The sequence below is a fragment of the Delphinapterus leucas genome, chromosome 4, assembly GCF_059928025.1.
Source record: "Delphinapterus leucas isolate spDelLeu-1000000601 "Yukka" chromosome 4, BTC_Dleu_Yukka2, whole genome shotgun sequence".
NCBI classification, from domain to species: domain Eukaryota; kingdom Metazoa; phylum Chordata; class Mammalia; order Artiodactyla; family Monodontidae; genus Delphinapterus; species Delphinapterus leucas.
Window position 1 is genome coordinate 26,084,236 of NC_143132.1, and position 20,680 is coordinate 26,104,915.

General features: G+C 37.4%; 1 protein-coding gene across 5 annotated transcripts in view; it reads left to right on the forward strand.

The window, feature by feature from the left end:
* Window positions 1-14,007, forward strand: part of C4H21orf91 (chromosome 4 C21orf91 homolog) — a 32,150-nt gene extending 18,143 nt beyond the window's left edge. For 4 of the 5 annotated variants that reach the window (XM_022574927.2, XM_022574842.2, XM_089910371.1 and 1 more), the window contains exons 3-5: window positions 5,687-6,223; window positions 7,249-7,311; window positions 9,112-14,007. In XM_022574927.2, the coding sequence (XP_022430635.1) occupies window positions 5,687-6,223; window positions 7,249-7,311; window positions 9,112-9,278 (767 nt within the window). In that variant the 3' untranslated portion in view covers window positions 9,279-14,007. Of the gene's footprint in view, window positions 1-5,686; window positions 6,224-7,248; window positions 7,312-8,359; window positions 8,650-9,111 lie in introns of those variants that run through there. The other variant, XM_089910370.1, reaches the window with a different exon arrangement.
* Window positions 14,008-20,680: the final 6,673 nt, after the last annotated feature.

Here is a 20,680-nt window from a genome sequence, read left to right on the forward strand (position 1 = left end):
GTCTTTACTCTGGGCAAAATGTGAGCCTCCATAAAAAAGATTTTGAAGCAGTACTGCGTGAATTGTTGCACAAATGTTGGTCATGTCTAAAGGCAGTGTGCTTAAAATTTCTTCACAGCCTGTTAACAACCTGGAACTTAAATCATAACTAAATTATCTTGTCTTATTTAAAAATTAAGAAAGACCACACAAACCCACCATTTGGAAAACTAATACTGCCAGTTCTCTAATTCTGGTTCTTTTAAGTTTGTAGTAAAAGTCGAAGTGCTTACTCCCTTAGAGCTTTCCAGTCTCCTACTGATATGGTAACATGTATTACAGCTTTACATCCAACTATTGGTTGTATTATATTTGCTCTACCTATGGAATACCAAATTATATGAAGCCAGTCCTTTGAGAAATGAAATATAGTAGTCAAATTCAGAAGGAATTTGACAGAGAGTAATACTCTTTGACAGAGAGTATATATGCGTAAGGCAGTCAGATGATATGATATTTGAGAACGTGTGAAATAAAAGGCATGTAGCATCAGTGTAATCGGCTGAGAGATGGTACTGTTTGACAGGACCAGCTAGGGAACCGTCAGAGAAAGACTGCATAATTACCACCAAATCATAAATAAGATCATCTTCAAGAGGCTGGGGGTAAAAGCAGAAGGTAATGGGACACGTCATAGAACTCTTAAGTGTTTTGGGTTTTGTGGCTGTTTTTTAGTGCCATTGAGAGTATCATCCTGTGAGAGGAAAAATTATGTTACTACAATAGGCATATTAAATATATGCATGGAAATATCTTTATTTTAAAAGGGTGACACTGATAGGTAGACAGGAAGATCTACATTTGAGTGGCTCTTGCTCTTTTATGAGTATAACCAAGTTTTCTTAAAGCAAATTGATCCTAAAGAGGAATTTAAAGAATAAAAATGGGGATAGCATGCCAGATGGGTTAGTGGGAGGGTTTTCAAAGTATGTGAGAATGGTGTAACAAAATCAGAAATGAAAGTGGGAAGACTTTAAAAAGAAAACTGTTGAATAGAAACAGCTTAACTTTTTAAAATACCACTGTTCATACAGAAATGTACTGCCTAGGGGCTTCCCTGGTGGCACAGTGGTTAAGAATCCGCCTGCCAATGCAGGGGACACAGGTTCGAGCCCTGGTACGGGAAAATCCCACATTCTGCGGAGCAACTAAGCCAGTGCGCCACAACTACTGAGCCTGTGTTCTAGAGCCCATGAGCCACAACTGCTGAGCCCATGTGCCACAACTACTGAAGCCCACGTGCCTAGAGCCCGTGCTCGGCAACAAGGGAAGCCATCGCAATGAGAAGACTTCGCACCGCAACGAAGAGTAGCCCCCGCTCGCCGCAACTAGAGAAAGCCCGCGCACAGCAACAAAGACCCAACACAGCCAAAAATAAATAAATAAATAAAAAAGAAATGTACTGCCTATATAAATTTCTAAACAGCCTCTATCCAGAAGAAACTAGTACATACTTCTAAAAAATATTAGCAATTACAGTTGCCAAGTAAGGTCTTGGTTCTCTAATAATCATGAACTCAAGACACAGTTACATGGACATCTTTGTGATATGTTTTAAAGATTTTATGATATTAAGGTGTCAATTATATTGGCCCTCAGAATTTTTATTAGTAAGGAAGTTTTAGTGCAATTTTTGTTGAACTGGTTTGGAAATTACTTAGTTATAACTCAGGTTCTCAAAAGTATCAACTTATTTAATTGCATTTAGATTCATTCCCTTTCAAAAGCTGCTGAAGAAATAAATGGTACTCAGAGCAGTTTACACTTGTAAATGCAATTAAAATTGTAAAGTCAGTTGGGAGACTCACTGGGATCTCTGATAATAGCAGTGGTTGTTACTCTTATATTCGAACTGATAAAGTGGAAAAAACAAAATCACTTCAGGAGTTTATACAATGACACCTATATTGCTGATACAAATTAAGTGGGCTACTCACATTCTTTTCTAGGTTAAAAAGTAATTTGTTCAAGTATACGAAGTAGTCCGTGTATTAATTTTTTTGTTCCTTCTGCTACTGCATATTTTAAGCTATGTTTATAAGACAAACATTTTCAAATTGAACTTTAAAACTGATTCAAGTTTTAAATTTTTAGTGAGCTAAAGAAGTTACAGGTACAGATCTGGATGAATGAGCTACAGTTTACATAAAATAGCCTTCTTGTATATTCACTGTATGTACATTTCTAACGAAAATATGTAATTGAATAGAAGTTCCTGATTTTGTATGGCAGATTGAATGATGCCACAGGAATGCCATTTCTGTATCAGTGCCACTCATTAGTTCTTGGGACTAATGGCACGTTAAACTATAAACATAGGAGTAACTTTACTGGAAGATGCCTTTAATTAACTTCTGAGAGCCTGGCCTAATTGCACATCCTAGTTACCTTGCTAGGATGGGCAAAACTTCATGGCAGTAGACCTCAAATAATAACTGGTAATAAGTTTTAGGTTTGTTTTTTAATATAATTTTAATTTTCCTTTATTCATTTAATTTTCCTTGAGTATTCGCTGTGTGCCAGGCACTATGACAATAAGGATGCATATAAAACAGATGGTCCCCTTTCTCACAGAACTTACCTTCTAGAAGGGGATAAAGGCCAGTGAAGAAGCAACTGTACAGTCTGGTGTGATTAACTCAGATGTTACTGGTTAGAAAAGGCTTCTTTAGAGGAAGTGAGAACTAGATGGGATGGTGAGGAAGACCCAGATAATGTAGTGGGAGTAATAATGGAGTGAAGGATTTAATATGCTGTACTGCTAGACTTCAGGGGGAAAAAAAAATCTGTTAAGATGGACAGTAAAACATCTGGGATGGGGCTGCAGGGAAGAACTGTCAAGGAGGACACCCAGGTTTCTTCCTTGAGCAGGTGGTGGTACCAGACTCAGGAAGAAGATTGGGTTTGGGTGGTAAAAATGGAGGAAGAGGAGTGTCATTTAGGCAGGGTGAGTTTCAGAAGCCTGTGGGACATCTAAGTAGAAATATTTCCCACATTCAGAACTCTTCCTGACATGACTTTTTTTATGTCTTTTATAGGGGATTTTTCACCTGAGTGTCTGAATCGGAAATTTATTTTACATTTATGTATTTTCACATTAAATTGAATATTGTAGTTCTCTGACTTGCTGTTTATCTCAGCAGATTACCAATATGCGTATAATCATGTGCTTACCGGGTTCCAAGCATTAATTTGGGGATTTAAGTAAAAGTTAAAAAATTATTTCTGGAGGACAAAAAGTTATATTACATGAATTACTAAGAAGCAACGTTGGGTAAAAATATCTTTAAAAGCCCACATTAGTCTTCAAATAAACATCCATCATACTGATTTGTTGTTGAAGCTGTGGGGTACATCAGGAAATTTGTTTCATATAATTTTTTATCTTTTTTTAATACAATTTCTGAACATTCCAAATAAAATTTTAAAAACCCGAAAAAACAAGGGCTTCCCTAGTGGCGCATTGGTTGAGAGTCCACCTGCCAATGCAGGGGACACGGGTTCGTGCCCCGGTTCGGGAAGATCCCACATGCCGCGGAGTGGCTGGGCCCGTGAGCCATGGCCGCTGAGCCTGCGCATCCGGAGCCTGTGCTCTGCAGCGGGAGAGGCCACAACAGTGAGAGGCCCGTGTACCACAAAAAAAAAAAAAAAAATATATATATATATATATATATAAAAGCAAAAAATAATGCCTTTCTGTAGCCTAGTTTAGAACCCTTTTTATATGCTGAAGGACTTCCTTTCATACATAGTAAAGGAGAAACAATTTACAGTGTTCAGATTCAGCTAAAGCATTGCTGCATGATTAGTGCTGTGGCAGTGGACCGAGTGAGAATGAGACTGTTTACTGTTTCAGGGATTGGCTAGCCGTCTGCCTCATCTTAGGCCAGTGAGCCCTAAGAGAGTTTATAAAGAGTAAGGAAGCTCTTTAATGAATCCTCCAAAGTTAGTAAAGTAAGCAAGCTATCAGGTTCTCTCTGCCTAGCAGTAAGTATTAGAATCAAACAGCAGAATGGAGGTATTTCTTATTTTGTCTGTAATTGATACTAACTACCTTTTTGTCTTATGATATGAAACATGCATAATAACAATACTTTTAATATTTTTATTCTAATCAAGGTTTGTGAACTTCCTTTTTTATGTTAATTTACCAGGTTTTGAAATACAGCTGTGAGGTTTTGCACTTAAATATTTTAATTCTGCTGGAAATTTGACCCAACCAGACAATAACTGGTAAAAAATATATACACACACAGTTGTAGTACAGGTACCAAAGGGGTAAATAAAACGTGTATGAAATTCTGTTTAAGTTCAGTTTTTACACTCAGTGGAAGAAACAAGGCTGAGATAGTTGAGTTTACCTGGTGAGAGTCGTTGGCTCTCGTCTGCTTAGACTGTTAATGTTTAGGAGGTGTGCCCCATAGCTTACTTGTGAGGGAACTGACAGCCCAGTTAGCACTGGTTTTGGCAGTCTTAGCAGGACCTACCATTGGCTGATGTTATGTCATTTTGGAACAAATTAGTATTCGCAAGCACTTTTATACCTGATTTAATGCCATTAAAGCACAAATACTTCATTATCTTAGTATTAGCCAGCGTTTGCAGTTCAGTTAATAAAATTGTTACAACTTCAGTTTTTAAAACAAGGGGTGAATACAGAATGTAATTTTTTCTGACGAAGTCAGCTAAAACTTTTTTTTTAACCTAGCACCTGAGTGGCTCTCCACTTACTCTGTTTTCAAAGCTAAGCAGATTTAGACTGCTTAATTCTGGCAGGCATTAATTTTCAGTTCCACATCCCTTATTCACCTTCAGTATAAAAGCATTGCTGTTTGACCTTAAATGGTTTGAACTTATGAAAATGTATGAATGTATTCTATATTTGGAAGTGTGTTGTGTATTTGAAAAGGTATTCTGTATTTTAAAAAACAATTGAGATAGTATGCTTAAGCCGTACTAAAAAGTTGGGAAACATAAACATGTAATATGAATATTTCCATTATTTATGGTGCATAATGAACACTTGTGAGTTCAAGAATTATACTGGTTATTGTACCTTGGTAGACTGAATGTGTTGCTATATGAGTAATAATTGTGTGTAATGCATTTCTTCTAGAGATAAAATTATCTTGATAAAGTTTTAATAAGTATCAAACGTGAAAACATTTTAGATGCTTTTCTTAAAAAAATAAACAGTTCATCGACTTTTTGAGGCTTTTATTAATGTGTATTTCTCTTATTGAGCCTATAATAGAAACTTTTTTCAAGTGTGTACTTCAGGAGGATTAGTGAAGAAAGCACTATAATATCAAGGCCAAGATTCTGTAAATGTAAACTGCTGGTTCAGTAGTACTTTTTAATATTATGCAACAACATGCCTCTGGGCTGAGGTTGAAACTGAATCATTAAGCCCTTAGAAAGGCTTTACTATTCATAAGAATTTAATATTTCTGCTGTTCAGAATTTACTGAATAGTTAAATTGAAGCATAAATTATTAGGCTGTATTTTATATTAATACCAATATTCTTCAGCATTTTTCCTCTGATTTACAAATTATCAGTGTGTTTTACTAAGATTTGTATTTCTTAATGCACCTTATAATAAACAAAACTGTCTCAAGTCTTCTGTTTCTTTTTTTTTCTTTAGGAATACCAAAATCTAATCTCTTGCACACCAAATCATTAAGGGGCCATAAAGACTGCTTTGAAAAATACCATTTGATTGCAAACCAGGATTGTCCTCGATCTAAGCTTTCAAAAAGTACTTATGAAGAAGTTAAAACCATTCTGAGTAAGAAGATAAACTGGATTGTACAATATGCACAAAATAAGGATCTGGATTCAGATTCCGAATGTTCTAAAAATCCCCAGCATCACCTGTTTAATTTCAGGCATAAGCCAGATAAAAAGTTACTCCCACAGTTTGACTCCCAAGTACCAAAGTATTCTGCAAAGTGGATAGATGGAAATGCAGGTGGCCTCTCAAACTGTACACAAAGAATATTGGAACAGAGGGAAAATACGGACTTTGGGCTTGCTGTGTTACAAGATTCAGGTGCCACTTTATGCCACAATAGTCAATTGTGGCCTCATAGTCACAACCAGGAACAGAAAAAAGAAGAGACAGTCTCTAATCCAGAGGCTAATGTCCATACCCAGCATCCACATTACAGCAGAGAAGAATGTAAGTAAAAATAGGGAGAAAAGGTAAAGGTTGGAGTTTTGTTGGGGTTGTATATGTTTTATGTATGTGATGTGTCAGGAATTTTGCTGTGATATTATAGATTTGGTAAATACAGTATTTAAATGACAGGTTCACCCTAGCAAAAATGAGATGTCTTAAAACTCTTCGTCATTTCTTTGGAATATTCCTTAGTAGGTCCTAAACCATTGGAATTCTGCAGGCCCATCATTTGTTTTGCCATTTTAAATTATTAACGGAATGGAATCAACAACTGTGAATTGGAAAGTTCAGGGTTCATATAGTTTAGAAGTACAGCCTCAACCATTGACAAACACACACTGGCACATTGCTATTCCCTACAAGACTAATTGGGGGTGGCATTTCAAAAGCAGAAATCTGACATTTCACTAAAGGCCAAAGGTAATGTGTGTACTTGGAAAAAGTGACTCATTCAGTCTGCATATTATTTCTTCAAAAACTCATAGGAGCTAAGATAATTTTAATTGACTTAAAATCAAATGATCTTAGAGCTAGAAGGGTGCTTGGGTATATTTTTATAAAACTCCTTGATTCTACATATGAATTATCTAAGGTTATATAGCTAGGTAGACAAATTGATTTTTCAAACTATTTCCATAGCACTTTAGTGTTTTTCAAGCTACACATCATGAAGCATGTAGTGCTTAAGCAAAATCAACTTGATGGGTAGTGACTAGCACTTTTTAAAAACTGAAACAGAATGAGAAATAGCAGAATCCATTGCACCTAATGCTAAGAGTTTTTCAATGAACCTTTTATTACAGGTGGAGGTAGACTGGGAGTGAAATGTTTCTTACTGTGGGTTGTGGTCAGAACTTGAAAACTCAACACTTTAGGAGTTAATGAATGAATCTTGGGGACCTGCAGAATGTTATGTGGGAAGATAAGTGCAAATATTTCTTTTAAATAGGATATTGTGTTGGTGGTGTAGATAACTTCTTTTCCCAGGTTGTCATGGTAATAATGAATATGTTTTCATGTTTCAGTGAATTCGATGACTCTTGGTGAGGTAAAGCAACTGAATGCAGAGCTCCGACAACAAATACAGGGTAAAGACTCAGTGTCAGTGCTTTTTACATGTGCAAATTTTGATACAGAAAATCCCCTGTTAGCTTCATCTGCATTTAAATTATGGGATTAGAACCTGCTCGAGTTTCCAGAGCAAAAAGAATTCTTCTTATTATTCTTTATGAACTGCAGGTGAAATAGGTTCTTTTTTAGGTGAAAACGGAGACAACTTAATCTCTACCTCTTACTAACATGTTTTTGACTACCTACTATTGTACCAGGCACTGTGCAGGTGTGCTCCTTAGCAGTTCTTTTAGGGCAGGTGGTGTTGGCCCCGTTTTTTCTTAATTATTATTAAATTTTCTAAACACAAAAGTAATCAGAATAGTATAGTGGAACCGTTGACCCGTCTTTCCCAGTTTCAACTATAATCAAAAGCGTAGCTAATTTTCCTTCATCTCTGCGTGCACCCATTCCCCTCGACCCACCCCTACCTCCAGCATGGATTATTTTAAAACAAATCCCAGACAACATTTTGTTTTGTCCGTAAATAGTGTAGAATTTTCTCAAAAAAATAACATTTTTTAGGCAATCACAACCTCTATCACATCTTTAAAAAAAAATGGCTAGTAATTTGTTAACATCATCAAATAGGATGCTGAAACAGTGTTCAAATTCCCCAACTGTTTCTTTTTTTTTTTTTTCCTACAGTTGATTTCCATTTAGGTGAGGAAACTAACTGTGCTTCAAAGACATTAAGTTGCTTGCAGTTGCTTTAGTTGCTTAGAGAGATCATGCTTTCAGTCAGTAACAGATTAAGGATTATAACCCCTGTCTTTAACTCCAAAGCTAGTAGTCTTTCTTGACCACACACCCTCTCAGAATAATAAGATAATAATAATAGCACCTTATATTTATCAAGTACTTATTCTGAGGTAAGTACTTTACAAGTATGATCTTATTTAATACTCAACGATAACCCTGTGAGGTGCTTACTTTCATTATCGAGGTTATATATAAGAAGAAATTAAAACATAGTTTAGGACTTCCCTGGTGGCGCAGTGGTTAAGAATCCACCTGCCATTGCAGGGGACATGGGTTCGAGCCCTGGTCCGGAAAGATCCCACATGCCGCAGAGCAGCTAAGCCCGTGCGCCACAACTACTGAGCCTGCACTCTAGAGCCCGCAAGCCACAACTACTGAGCCCACGAGCCACAACTACTGAAGCCCGTGCGCCTAGAGCCGCACTCCGCAACGAGAAGCCACTGCAATGAGAAGCCTGAACACTGCAACGAAGCACTCACCGCAACTAGAGAAAGCCCGCGCACAGCAATGAAGACCCAAAAACAAATAAATAAATTTATTAAAAAAAAAAACAACATAGTTTAAGTTACTTGCCTGAGACTCGTGAGAGTCGGAACAAGGATTCAAAACTCCGGTAGTCTGATTCCAAAGCCTCTTAGGGGGGTTCCAGACCTGGGTATTAATGGGCACTTTACTGTCCATAAGTCATATTAGAAATTGATTGAACCTGTTTATCTGTTCAGATTGAGAAAACTATCTCAGAGGTAGTTGTAACTGCCATTTCTGCTATGCATCTCTAAGTCATTGCTTGACTCTCAAGTTTCATTTGATGGAGAAAAGAAAAACAGTATTCCAGTTGGCTATGCAAAGCATACAGCTTCCTAGGATGATCAAAACACAACCGTTTCCTTGGTTTCAAACTACTTTCATTGCAAACATTTGCCCAGTGCATTCATTTTAATTAAAGTACTTGAAATATAAATCATAGATTAGCTTTCTGTGTACTAAAAATGGAACTACTTTTTAAATCTTTACAGAAGTTTTTGAAGAGTTAGCCCACCAAGTGCAAGAAAAAGATTCTTTGGCCTCAGAGCTCCATGTCCGCCACATTGCCATCGAACAGCTTCTCAAGAACTATTCCAAGTTACCGTGTCTGCAAATGGGACGAACGGGAATGAAGTCACACCTACCCATAAACAACTGAACTCTAAACTTACACATCCTTTCTATGGCCTGCCATTTTTTTGGCCTGCCGGGCATGCACACTTTGAAGAAGTTGAAGAAAGTTATGGTCAATTATTTTATGGTCATTAAATTTGCAAAACTTAAGGCAGCGTTTAACATCTTTGTCAAATAAAGCAGATCATTACACTCTAGTCTTCTAGGGTTAATCATTTTGGTTCATTTGGGAAATCTTTTTTCCCATAATTACTAAACAGCCCTCCCTAACTTTTACCACATGTGACTACTTAAATATACTGTTAGAGTGTGACTTTGTTAAACATGGTTTAATGTAATTCACCTGTCAGAACAACAGAAGGTTAAAGTTCTTAGGTTAGTCTAAACTACTAAAGATAACATTTAAGAGGTAAATAGAATTCATAATATCACCTCTTATTTATTGAGCAATATTTTAATATGAAAATTTTATATATAAAAATAGTATTTTAGGTACCTTTTCATTCTGTTTATAAATGTGTATTTGAATGGCTCTGTATATTATATTTACACTTTCATGTGTGAATGTTACCCATATTTCAGATCACTGCATTTTATTCTCTTAATAATGTTTTTACAGCTGTTATCTTATTTTCCAAAGATAAATGTATTTTGGCATAGAAATCTATCTAGTTGAATTGTTTTGACTTCTAATAACTCTTATGAAAGAGGAATTAATAACTTTTTAAAGCAAGTATACAGGAAAATAAAAGACATTATTTTTTTCTAACAAAAACAGTTATGAGTCCAAGAAGAAAATGCTAATCTAGTTTCTGTATGTCAGCTTGTCTCCATAGAAGTAAAAGCCTATTCTACATCATTATTACTTTCATTCTAATGACTTTGATGTGTTAGATTTGGACAGAATTTAAGTCAAGTCTCACTTCCAAGTCAAATGTAATGTCTATCTTCAAATATAATATGTCATGAAATTGTTGTCCTATCTTTGAAAAAAATTAAAATCATTTTGTGTACCACTTAAGATAAAAGTTCAAGAATCCTTCAACTGTCCAAATTCTGTTATCAACATCACTGAAAGTAGTGCCCAAAGAAAGCATTTTCTAAACTTTAGAATCTAAAGGAAAAGAGAAGATTGCTCGTCACAGAAAAACAGAACTCTAATTCAAAAAAAAAGTCCGTTTTTAAGAGGATACTCTTATTGCCTATCATGTTTCCAAAGAATTCTGAACAAATAGTTTGTCTCAAACAGCTAGATAAGTTTTCAAATAATATAGTAAAAGCTATAACCAATGCAGAATTAAAATGGGCTCTAAATTCTGTTTTCAACTGGTACTTAGAATGTATTTATGAGGTAAGATCCTTTGCTTGAAAGAATCCACAGAAAAGCCCATTAACTTGGCAGTTTCACGCATAAAGATATGAATAACTTCTGCCTTAAATTTGGCAGCCTGCCCTGGTTTGGGTCAGATTTTAGTCTTGAACACAAAGAGTATTTGACTAAGCAAAGAAACACCTCAATCTAGTAGAAAACAACTTTTTGTAACGCTAAAATGTGTTAAATTTGCCTGAGGATATCAATTGATATCTCACTGATTTTGTTTTCTTTGAAATACGACATAACTGCTTTTCGGAGGGAGCTTTTCAAAGATGTTTTCAACTTCTCTCAGTCCTTTGAGTCACCCAGAATGAATTTAAAATCCAGGGAGTGGGGGCTTCCCTGGTGGCACAGTGGTTGAGAGTCCGCCTACCAATGCAGGGGACACGGGTTCGTGCCCCGGTCCGGGAAGATCCCACATGCCGCGGAGCGGCTGGGCCCGTGAGCCATGGCCGCTGAGCCTGCGCATCCGGAGCCTGTGCTCTGCAGTGGGAGAGGCCACAGCGGTGAAAGGCCTGCGTACCACAAAAAAAAAAAAAAAAAAAATCCAGGGAGTGGGAATGCATTGCCTTAGTTGTGATAAGCTTTAATTGAATGTGTGCAATATCAAAATCTATAAACTATAAGTTGAATAAAGACATTTCCTGATGAAGCCGATAAGTATCTCAGTGCTTCGTTGTTATGGTCAGATTTTCAAATTTGACTTTACTCTTTTTTGGCATAATTCATTAAGAATCTTCCCAGCCAGGGTGCTTCTACACATTTGTGGTTCTATTTAGGTCACTTAGGGACAGTCATAAAAGTTTGGGATGTGTTGCCTTTGATGTAAGTAGTAGCTTGTCGCCAGAACATGAGCCATATGGTGCAGTCCCAAATATAACAGTGTTATCCAAAGAAAGTGTTTGCTTATTTCTTAGAGTTTCTGGCAAATTTATAGCATTACTAATGAGTTTGGCACAATTGGATGGGGGCGTATATACCAAGGTGTTAATTGAGGACTCTAATTTATTCCATTTAGATATTTCTTACTTAAGTCCTTCAAAGGCAAGGTGCTCTTAAAAAATACCTGTGGTGCTGGTACTTGCACTAGTACTTAATTTGGAAGGATATCCTAGTTAAAAAAAATTTTTGAAAATATTTTGCACAGCAGTTTATCCAAATATTTGGTAAACTTATTTTATATTCCTATGTTAGTTTTCTTGAATATTCAATTATTGTATATGCTAAAATAAGGGTAAGGGATAGAGTTGAGTTTTCAGAGAACATGAAATACCGCAAATATTGGTTACCATGCTTGGCTATTTTTCTGCAGAGTTGTTGGTACTTTTTGAGGAAGTTTAGAAGAAAACCTCACATATACCTTTAGTTTCAAAAATGGTAAAAAAAAGAGATTGCTAATCAGCCATTATTGACATCTTCACAGCTTATATGATTAAAGGGAGTGAAATAAGACTAATATTTTTTTCACTTTAGATTTCATAATTAGACAAGTTGAATTAAGTTTAAAACATCAGTTGTTTAAAGTTATTTTGACCACACAAGATTGTTCTCTTTAAAGATTTAAAATGCTTGCAGCCTTTTATTTAAGCTAAAAACCTATTTACTTTGCGATTATTATCCTTTGATCCTAGTATTTAGTATCCAAATTAGTCTTTTTTTTTCTTAAAGGCATGCACTTAAGAGACCAATAATAGATGATGCATGCAGGCAGCAGGATAGTGTTTCTTTCCGTTATGTAGTTGCTTACACACAGTGTTGGAGCAGAGAAATGTTGTTAGTTTTTCAAATTATATGTTCATTTCACCACAAAGTGCCCATTTTTATATGCATTTGAGGATTGTTTTTAAAATAAATTCATGTTGGAAAGTGATTTCAGAAATATAGTCAAAATATATTGTTTTGTTATTGGCATCTTGACAAGCATCTTGAGATTTCTCGGGTTTTTTATTCTACTGTATTCTTTACTGCTGAAAATGGTTTAAAGTTCATTCTTTTTTGTTTATATTTTTTTTTTACCTAGGTGTTTACAATGTTGAGTCTTTTGGTCAGTTTTTGCCACATTTTGTTTTTTTTTTAATATTTTGGGATGAATGTCTGTGTTAATGTTTACCAGTTTTGGCTTTATTTTGTTTTGTTTTGGAAGAAATCTGCTAGTGTTATTAATGTTGTAAAATGTAATACAAAATGTATATGCTCAAAACCTCAGTAGGAACTTTTAAAGAAATTATTTGTGTAGCTTAGTAGGAGGTTCAGGTTAGTGACCATAAAATAAAGTTACGTGACATAAAAAATTTTCAAATGGTACAGTGTAAAGTTCTTGTAGTGTTATTTTTATGCTAAAGTAAGATATGTGAGTAATTTTAAGTACTTAATAAAAAGTTTAGTACTCTACCAATAGATTTTTTTAAAATATCTTTTGTTCAGATGTGGCTGTAAAGCAAAGATAATTGATTTCATTTCAGTGTTCAATTGCATTTTTAACTTTAGGTTGGTGGAAATAATTATTTGAGGAAATTTGTGGTGGTGGGGTGGGAGAGAGTTTATTACCAAAATAATAAGGTAATAAGGCTCTGGCACAAGTAAAGGTATCTTGGAGGGGGGCTGTAATACTGTGCTTGGAATAACAAGGTTCTGTCCAGCGTCTTAAGTACTTTCATTCACTTCATCCTTTCATAACTCCCCTTATGATAATGTAGTCTAACCTATTAAGCAGCTTGGTCACCTTGCTATGAACCATATCATAGCAAGTCTCTAGCGTTGAGATTTCTTGAGCACCTAGTTTGTAACATATGCTTTTCCTATTCTTTTTAGTTTAAAATAATCCAGATTACTAATGCATTTCAGTGATGTTGAATTAGTCCACAATTTTAATCCTACCAAATTAAAAAGTTTAAAAATCATGAAGATGAGTATTGCCCTCCACCCTCCCTTCAGAAAAAGTGTTAGTTGAACTTCCCTCAACTGCACAGAAAGCAAAGGGAATTTTAGTAAGTGTGTGTTTCTTCTTTCAAACGTGTAGAATGTTTATTTCCATTCTACTGCCTCCAAAAGAGGCATTTTAGAAAGTGTTCAGTAGTGACTTCTGTTAAATGCCATTCATACTTTTACAATTTGTGTGTGTGTTAATGTTGCTTTAAACTTGAGTAGAAATTCGTACAAAATTGTCTAAGACCTTTGAGAAAAGAAAATGAAGCTGCAGTGATGAAAACCAAGTTGGTTTCAAAAAAGTTTATTTAGACATTACTTGGCTGTTATATTTTCCTTTTAAAACTGCAATAATTTATATATTTGTATTGCTCTGCTTTGGAACTGTAACTACATATGCTTGTCTACTATTTTTAATTTTACAACAATAAAATAAATATTTTATTATCTGCTAGCTTCAGTGGATATTTTTGTGTCCGTATATTTTCTTTAAATTATTGACCCAAATGAAAAGTTTTGTTTTTCATGATTAGGGAGTCTATACTTAGAATTGTTATCTAACAGTTTCTTAATTTTTTGTGAGAATCTTTCTTTGATACTTAATATTCCCTCTGTCCCAAGAGTTCAGAAGCAGAAAATAAGATTCCTGTGGCTTTCTAGATGTCTATACAACTTTTTAATTTGGAGTGTACTTTTTACATACAATAAATAGACAGATTTTAAGTGTGTTGTTTGAGTTTTAATAAGTGTATACAACTGTGTAACCATCCCCTCTTTGGGCCCCTTTCTAATCTCTTCACTCTCCATTTCCTTTCCACTGTTCTGATCTCTATCACCGTAATTTGCATTTGCCTGCCTTAGAACTTGACATAAATATTATTCTACAGGATGTGCTCATTTGCTTCTGGCTTTTTTCACTCAGCCAGCTGCTCTGAAATTCATCTATATTAATGCAGGGTTCAGTAGTTCATTCCCTCTTTTTTAGCTGACTAGTCTTTTGTGTGTATTATAATTTGTTTATCCATTCATCCTGTTGATGGACTTTTGAGTTGTTTCCAGTTTAAGGTTATATGAATAAAGCAGTTGTGAATATTTTTAAGTTGGCCTTTAAAAGGGTATTAAAATAATAAAGTATTCAAAATTACTCATGGTTAGCACTATGAATCTGAATTTTGTTTTTAATTATCATTTTTCCCACAAATGATTTTTAAAGTAATTTATATACCTTGTAATAATTTGAAACTAGGAAACAGTTGTTCAAGAGATAAGAGGAAGATTACAAAATAAGGGATGTTTGAGAATTGAAACATTTAATGGGTTGCAAAGAATACTGATCGTCCTTGAAGGTCTCTTCAAAGTCTAACAGTCTAAGACCACTTTGTTTTCCAGAAGAGGCAATGAAGACCAAGAGAGTCTGGTTTGGAGAAAGTACTGGAAAGAGCGCCAGACCACAAATGAAGTTGTTCTCCTATTTAGCTTTAACTGCTTTGTGACGTTAAGGGAAATTAATCGCTTAAACTTTTCTAAGCCTGAATTCACTAAGCTAGAGCCAACAGTTGGTAAAATGTAAGCCTCTGCTTCATCATCTTTGTTCCTGCACAGGTTCTGAGCCTTCTCAAGAATTTTCAAAGTACTTGTAAAATGATTTGTTCGCCCTCATTTTTAAATGTCATTACAGGACCCAGAATTCTTTGTAGGTGTCTTAGAGACTGGTAAGTAGGTGTGAGTATGATGAATAGAAAGGAGGGGGAGCTGCAGGCAGAACGCCTTTTAAATCATTTATATATTGGTGTTCTAAATTATTAATTAAAAGGTTTTAAAAGGTTTTATCTTTGGAATCTAATCTAGATGATGTCTTAGGTCCCTTGTAAAGTTCCACACGACTTGCAAGTTTACATCATTGTATTTTTCTTTGGGGGGGGAGGGGCGACATGTGCTCTGCATCTGAATCCCATTCCAGTGTTCAAATGGCACAGACGACTTTTACCTGTGGAAGCAAAAACTTCACCCAACCTCCCTTGCAACTGGGACACCGCACCCTAATTGGCGAAGCAAAGAAACTGGGTAGGAGAGGATCCACGCTGAGAGCAGCAGCGTCTATCACTAGGGGAAACATCTGGTATATCCAATGGGGACAACAGTAAGCTCCTAGCATCTGGTGTTGAGTAGCCATTGCTCTGAGAATTTGGCCATGAACCTAGTAGCTGATGAATCACCTTTGTTGCTTCCTGGTTTCCAAGCTTGCTGGGCAATCTCTACCCATTGAATAAATTCCTTTTCAGCCTAAATCAACCAGTTGCCTTCTCTGGCTTGCAACTGAGAACCCTGTTACACTTCATTTCAGTGCTCTCCCGCTCTGAGATCTTACAGAATTGGTTTATAAAAGTGAACTGCTGAGAGCCACCACATAGCTGAACTATCCCTCAGGACCACATGGTCTGCCTTGGGTCAGCTGAAACATGCGAAGGTTGTAAAGAGAAATTAAATCTTTTGGTAATGTAGATGTCTGTTTTCCTGTTTTGTTTTTTTTAAAGGAATTTTGCCTTTTTTTTTAAATTTATTTATTTATGGCTGTGTTGGCTCTTCGTTTCTGTGCTAGGGCTTTCTCTAGTTGCGGCAAGTGGGGGCTACTCTTCGTTGTGGTGCACGGGCTTCTCATTGCAGTGGCTTCTCTTGTTGCGGATCACAGGCTTTAGGCGCGTGGGCTTCAGTGGTTGTGGCTCGCAGCCTCTAGAGCACAGGCTCAGTAGTTGTGGCGCACGGGCTTAGTTGCTCCGCGGCATGTGGGATCTTCCCGGACCAGGGCTCGAACCCGTGTCCCCTGCATTGGCGGGCGGATCCTTTTTTTTTTTTTAATTTATTTATTTTATTTTTGGCTGTGCTGGGTCTCTGTCTCTGTGCGAGGGCTTTCTCTAGTTGCGGCAAGCAGGGGCCACTCTTCATCGCGGTGCGCGGGCCTCTCACTATCGCGGCCTCTCTTGTTGTGAAGCACAGGCTCCAGACGCGCAGGCTCAGTAATTGTGGCTCACAGGGCTAGTTGCTCCACGGCATGTGGGATCTTCCCAGACCAGGGCTCGAACCCATGTCCCCTGCATCGGCAGGCAGATTCTCAAGCACTGCGCCACCAGGGAAGCCCTGTTTTCCTGTTAAAAGTGTTCATTGTTCATAGGTGGGGTGACTTTGGAGCACTTCTCTCTGTCCTCCACGAATTACTGTAAGTGCTCACAGTTTGTATCTACCAGGATCTTGCAGGAAGTGATCTAATACAAACCAGTGATGATCATAACTTTAGCTCTGAGCTTGGCCTGTGTTCTCCCTGGTCATACGAAATGACCCCAGCACAGTAAGCATATGTTGAATGAAGGAGTGAATAAGACTTCAGAGGCAGCACCAGGATTGCGTGTTCTCTATGTCAGCAGTTACAAAAAAAAAATGTCTAAGGCCCTCATCCAGTGACTGAATACTGCACATTCTTTTCACATACCCCACTCTCCACAACATTGTGACTCTATTTTAGGCCTTTGATGACTAGTACTTATTCTGTCTCTGTTTCTCCTCCACACCAGTAGTTCTCTAACTTTGAGCTTCATGAAACATACGTCACGTGGCTGCACATCCAGAATTTCTGAATCAGTAGATCAGGGTGGGACCCAAGAATTTCATCTAACTAAGTCCCAGGTGCCGCTGATCCTGCTTTTTTACACAGCACTTTGCAAACCACTGCTCCAAACCATCCGCTGCCCCAGAGTTTACTTCCCAAAAGATGTGATATTACTATTGTACTTCCTTCCTTGGCCTTTTATAGATTACCACTGCCTAGAGAATAAAAATCAATCCTCACAGCTCAGCATTAAAAGACTTCACCATTGGGTTCCCACCTATTTTCCATTTTAATTATTTCATCAAATTGAGATTGTGTTGCAGGAACTCTTAACAAACCCTGTAGGCTTTGGGTCTAAGAGATATAAAAGCCAACAAAGCTATATTGGCCAACTGAAAAGGATTCTGCCCAGCAATTAAATAAGGATTGAAAAAGGTCCACTGGATTTAGCAACTAGGAATTCAATGAGAATAGTTTTACGGGAACTATGGGAGCAAAAGTAGATCATAATGATTTGAAGTGTGTGTGGGCAAGTAGGATAGTGGATTTGGGGTATGAGCTCTAAAAAGTGAACCATAAAATAAAGTTGAGGAAGTCACGATGGTGGGTCCAAGGTTTTTGTTTTGTTTCAAGTTGGAGAGTATCAATACTTAAACATGAGTAAATACTGAGAAGACGCATCTAGTGGAAAGGCTAAAGATGGAGAGGCTGCAGTAATCAAAGGAGTAAAGTACTGAAGAGGCAGAACAATGTGGCACACCTAGAATGAATTGTCTTTGAAGAGGCCAAGGATCATCTCAGGCTTTGATATTGGACAGAAGGTAAAACTGCAGATGAAAGTATTTGAAGGAGATTCATTGGAGGCTAAGTTGAGAAAGTGTCTACCTGGCTGTTTCTATTCTCTATGAGAGAAAAGGAAAAGATGATGGGGTCAGAAGCTCAAGGGAAGGGGTGAATAGCTACTTCTTGAGGAATGAGAAAAGTCCTGGCTACAACTGGAAGGGTTGCCAGACTGTTTAGATGAGGTGGAGATTGGCACCCATGACTCACCATTGATTGAATTTCTCTAAATTTGCATTCAGATTTTGTTACTGTGAATACCTACAGAGATGGAGTATTTTTGCAATTGGAGTAAACTAAACTGAGAGCACTACTGAAAATAAATCAGAATCTGAAACTCAGATAAATTTGTGGCTCAAAAATTCACAAAACTGGGCTTCCCTGGTGGCGCAATGGTTGAGAGTCCGCCTGCCGATTCAGGGGACACGGGTTCGTGCCCCGGTCTGGGAGGATCCCACATGCTGCAGAGCGGCTGGGCCCGTGGGCCATGGCCGCTGAGCCTGCGCGTCCAGAGCCTGTGCTCCGCAACGGGAGAGTCCACAACAGTGAGAGGCCCGCGTACCAAAAAAAAAAAAAAAAATTCACAAAACCCTACCCAATAGATAAAATTTCAAGTGTGTGGAAAATGAGAAATTTGAAAAGATCCTATAAATAGCATGTAGGAAACAAAATGAATTCTGTAGCTTTAATTTAAGCAATAATTTCCAAGCAATTATTTTCACTTGTCCTCTCGGTAATTGGTCTTACAGGCAAGAGTTGACTAAGACTGTTTTGAAGGGCAAACCCTTATAGGTCAGTTGGTATCAAGCTTCAGCAGAGGAAGGTGGGGAAATGCGAAACCTAGATAAAAGGAGGTTTATGAGAGCCCATCCGTACACAGAACGTGGAAGAAAGCCAGGGCATAGCTAAACACTGAGTTTCAGATCTGTAACTTCAAAGCAAAGAAAAGGAGAGGTAAAAGGAGAAGGGCTCTTCTGGGGGAAAGAGTCAACTGAAATGAAAGTGATGACGGCAGAAGAGGAAGTTTTAATGAGCAAGGCCATTGCTCTACTGAAAGTCGGGAACTTGGGGTCTAACCCTCCTCTGCCACTCCTGGTCTCCACTCCACCTCTCTTAGCCTCTGTTTGTTATCTCGCCTGTCAAAAGTAGACTTGAACATTGTGATCTTTAGGGGAAGTTCCAGCTCTTACACTCTGTAAGGATAATGAATTTTAAGAAACTTGCAAGGGAAAATTCCCTCGGCCTCTGCATGAACAGCAGAACTGAGCTGAAAGGACATAAAGGAAGTGTGGTTTCATTAAGAAGAAACAGTGAGGTGCTTTTACAACAAGATATTTCTATGACCATCTGAAAAAAAAGAGAAGAGACGGCGGAATGAACATGGCTCATAAACAACTCTACAATTCTCTAGGTACTGTTTGTGGAACGGAAAAAAGGACAGTAAGTCTTGACACCTCATCACTTTCCCACATTCTCTTATCAGGGAGAAGTATTTGGGGAGACTGTTCTCTTAGGAGTGACAGTGGGGCTGTTCTCCCACACAATCAGAAGCTGGGTCACCCCGAGCACAACTCCTAAAGACTGGCTCAGACATTTCCACCTGTGACTGGAAAATGAAAAATGTAAAGTCAGTGCAGTAAGCTGTTTGGTAGGACATGATTTCTTCAATTAATAGAACTCCTTTATTCTGAGATTACTTCTTTCCTATTATGGGAGCAGAAAATTGTTCTTTCCTTCATGAAGTGATAACAGTAGATGATTGGTTTTCATTTTCATTTATTTGTTTGGTTTTGAGTCCTTATTGGTAAAAATTAAAACCACAATCTTATGTTGGTGCATTATTCAGAGCTCTGCAGAGAAACAAAACCAACACGGATAGGTAGATAGGTAGGTTGGTAGGTAGGTAGGTGGACAGACAGAGAGATGGGGTGGGGAAGGGGTTGATTGATTTTAGGGAATCGGCTTACTCAGTTGTGGGTGCTGCAGGCTGGAAACTCTGGCAAGAGTTGATGTTGCAGTCTTGGACCTAAAAGCAGTCTGGAGGCAGAATCCCTTCCCCTTCAGGGAAACTTAGTCTTTTTTCTTAAGGCCTTCAATTGATTGGATGAGGCCCACCCACATTAGGGAGTTATGGAGCATAATCTGCTTTGTACAAAGTCTACTGACTCAAATATTAATCACGTCTAAAAAATATTTTCACAGCAACATCTAGACTGGTGTTGAAACAACTGGGCACAAAAGCCAAGGCCAGTTAGCACATAAAATTAATCATCACAATTGATTCACATGTTTATTTTAATATTCCATGAATTTAATAAGTCTGGAAACCATGGATCCGGCGTTACCTCATCCAGGCAGCTGCCTCTAAGCAGCACTACCTCAAACCCCTCAGCTCAGGTCTCTGATTTCCAGAGAAGGAAGTGTACTCAAGAGGTTCTTATACTATTCTGAATTTTTCCGTGTGTTCTAAGAGGGCTTAGAGGAACAGCTTTTCATTATTTTTTAAATAATCCTTTGTGTAAGAAAGACAGTTATCTAATTCTCTTTTTTTCTCTTAACATGGTGTTGGTCTTAAATTATTTGAAGACCGAGTTTTATACAAAAAGTAAAAGATGTACATGGCCCCGAGTAGATTCAATACGCAGTAATTTTAGATAAATCACTGAGGGTTTTATAACATTGAATG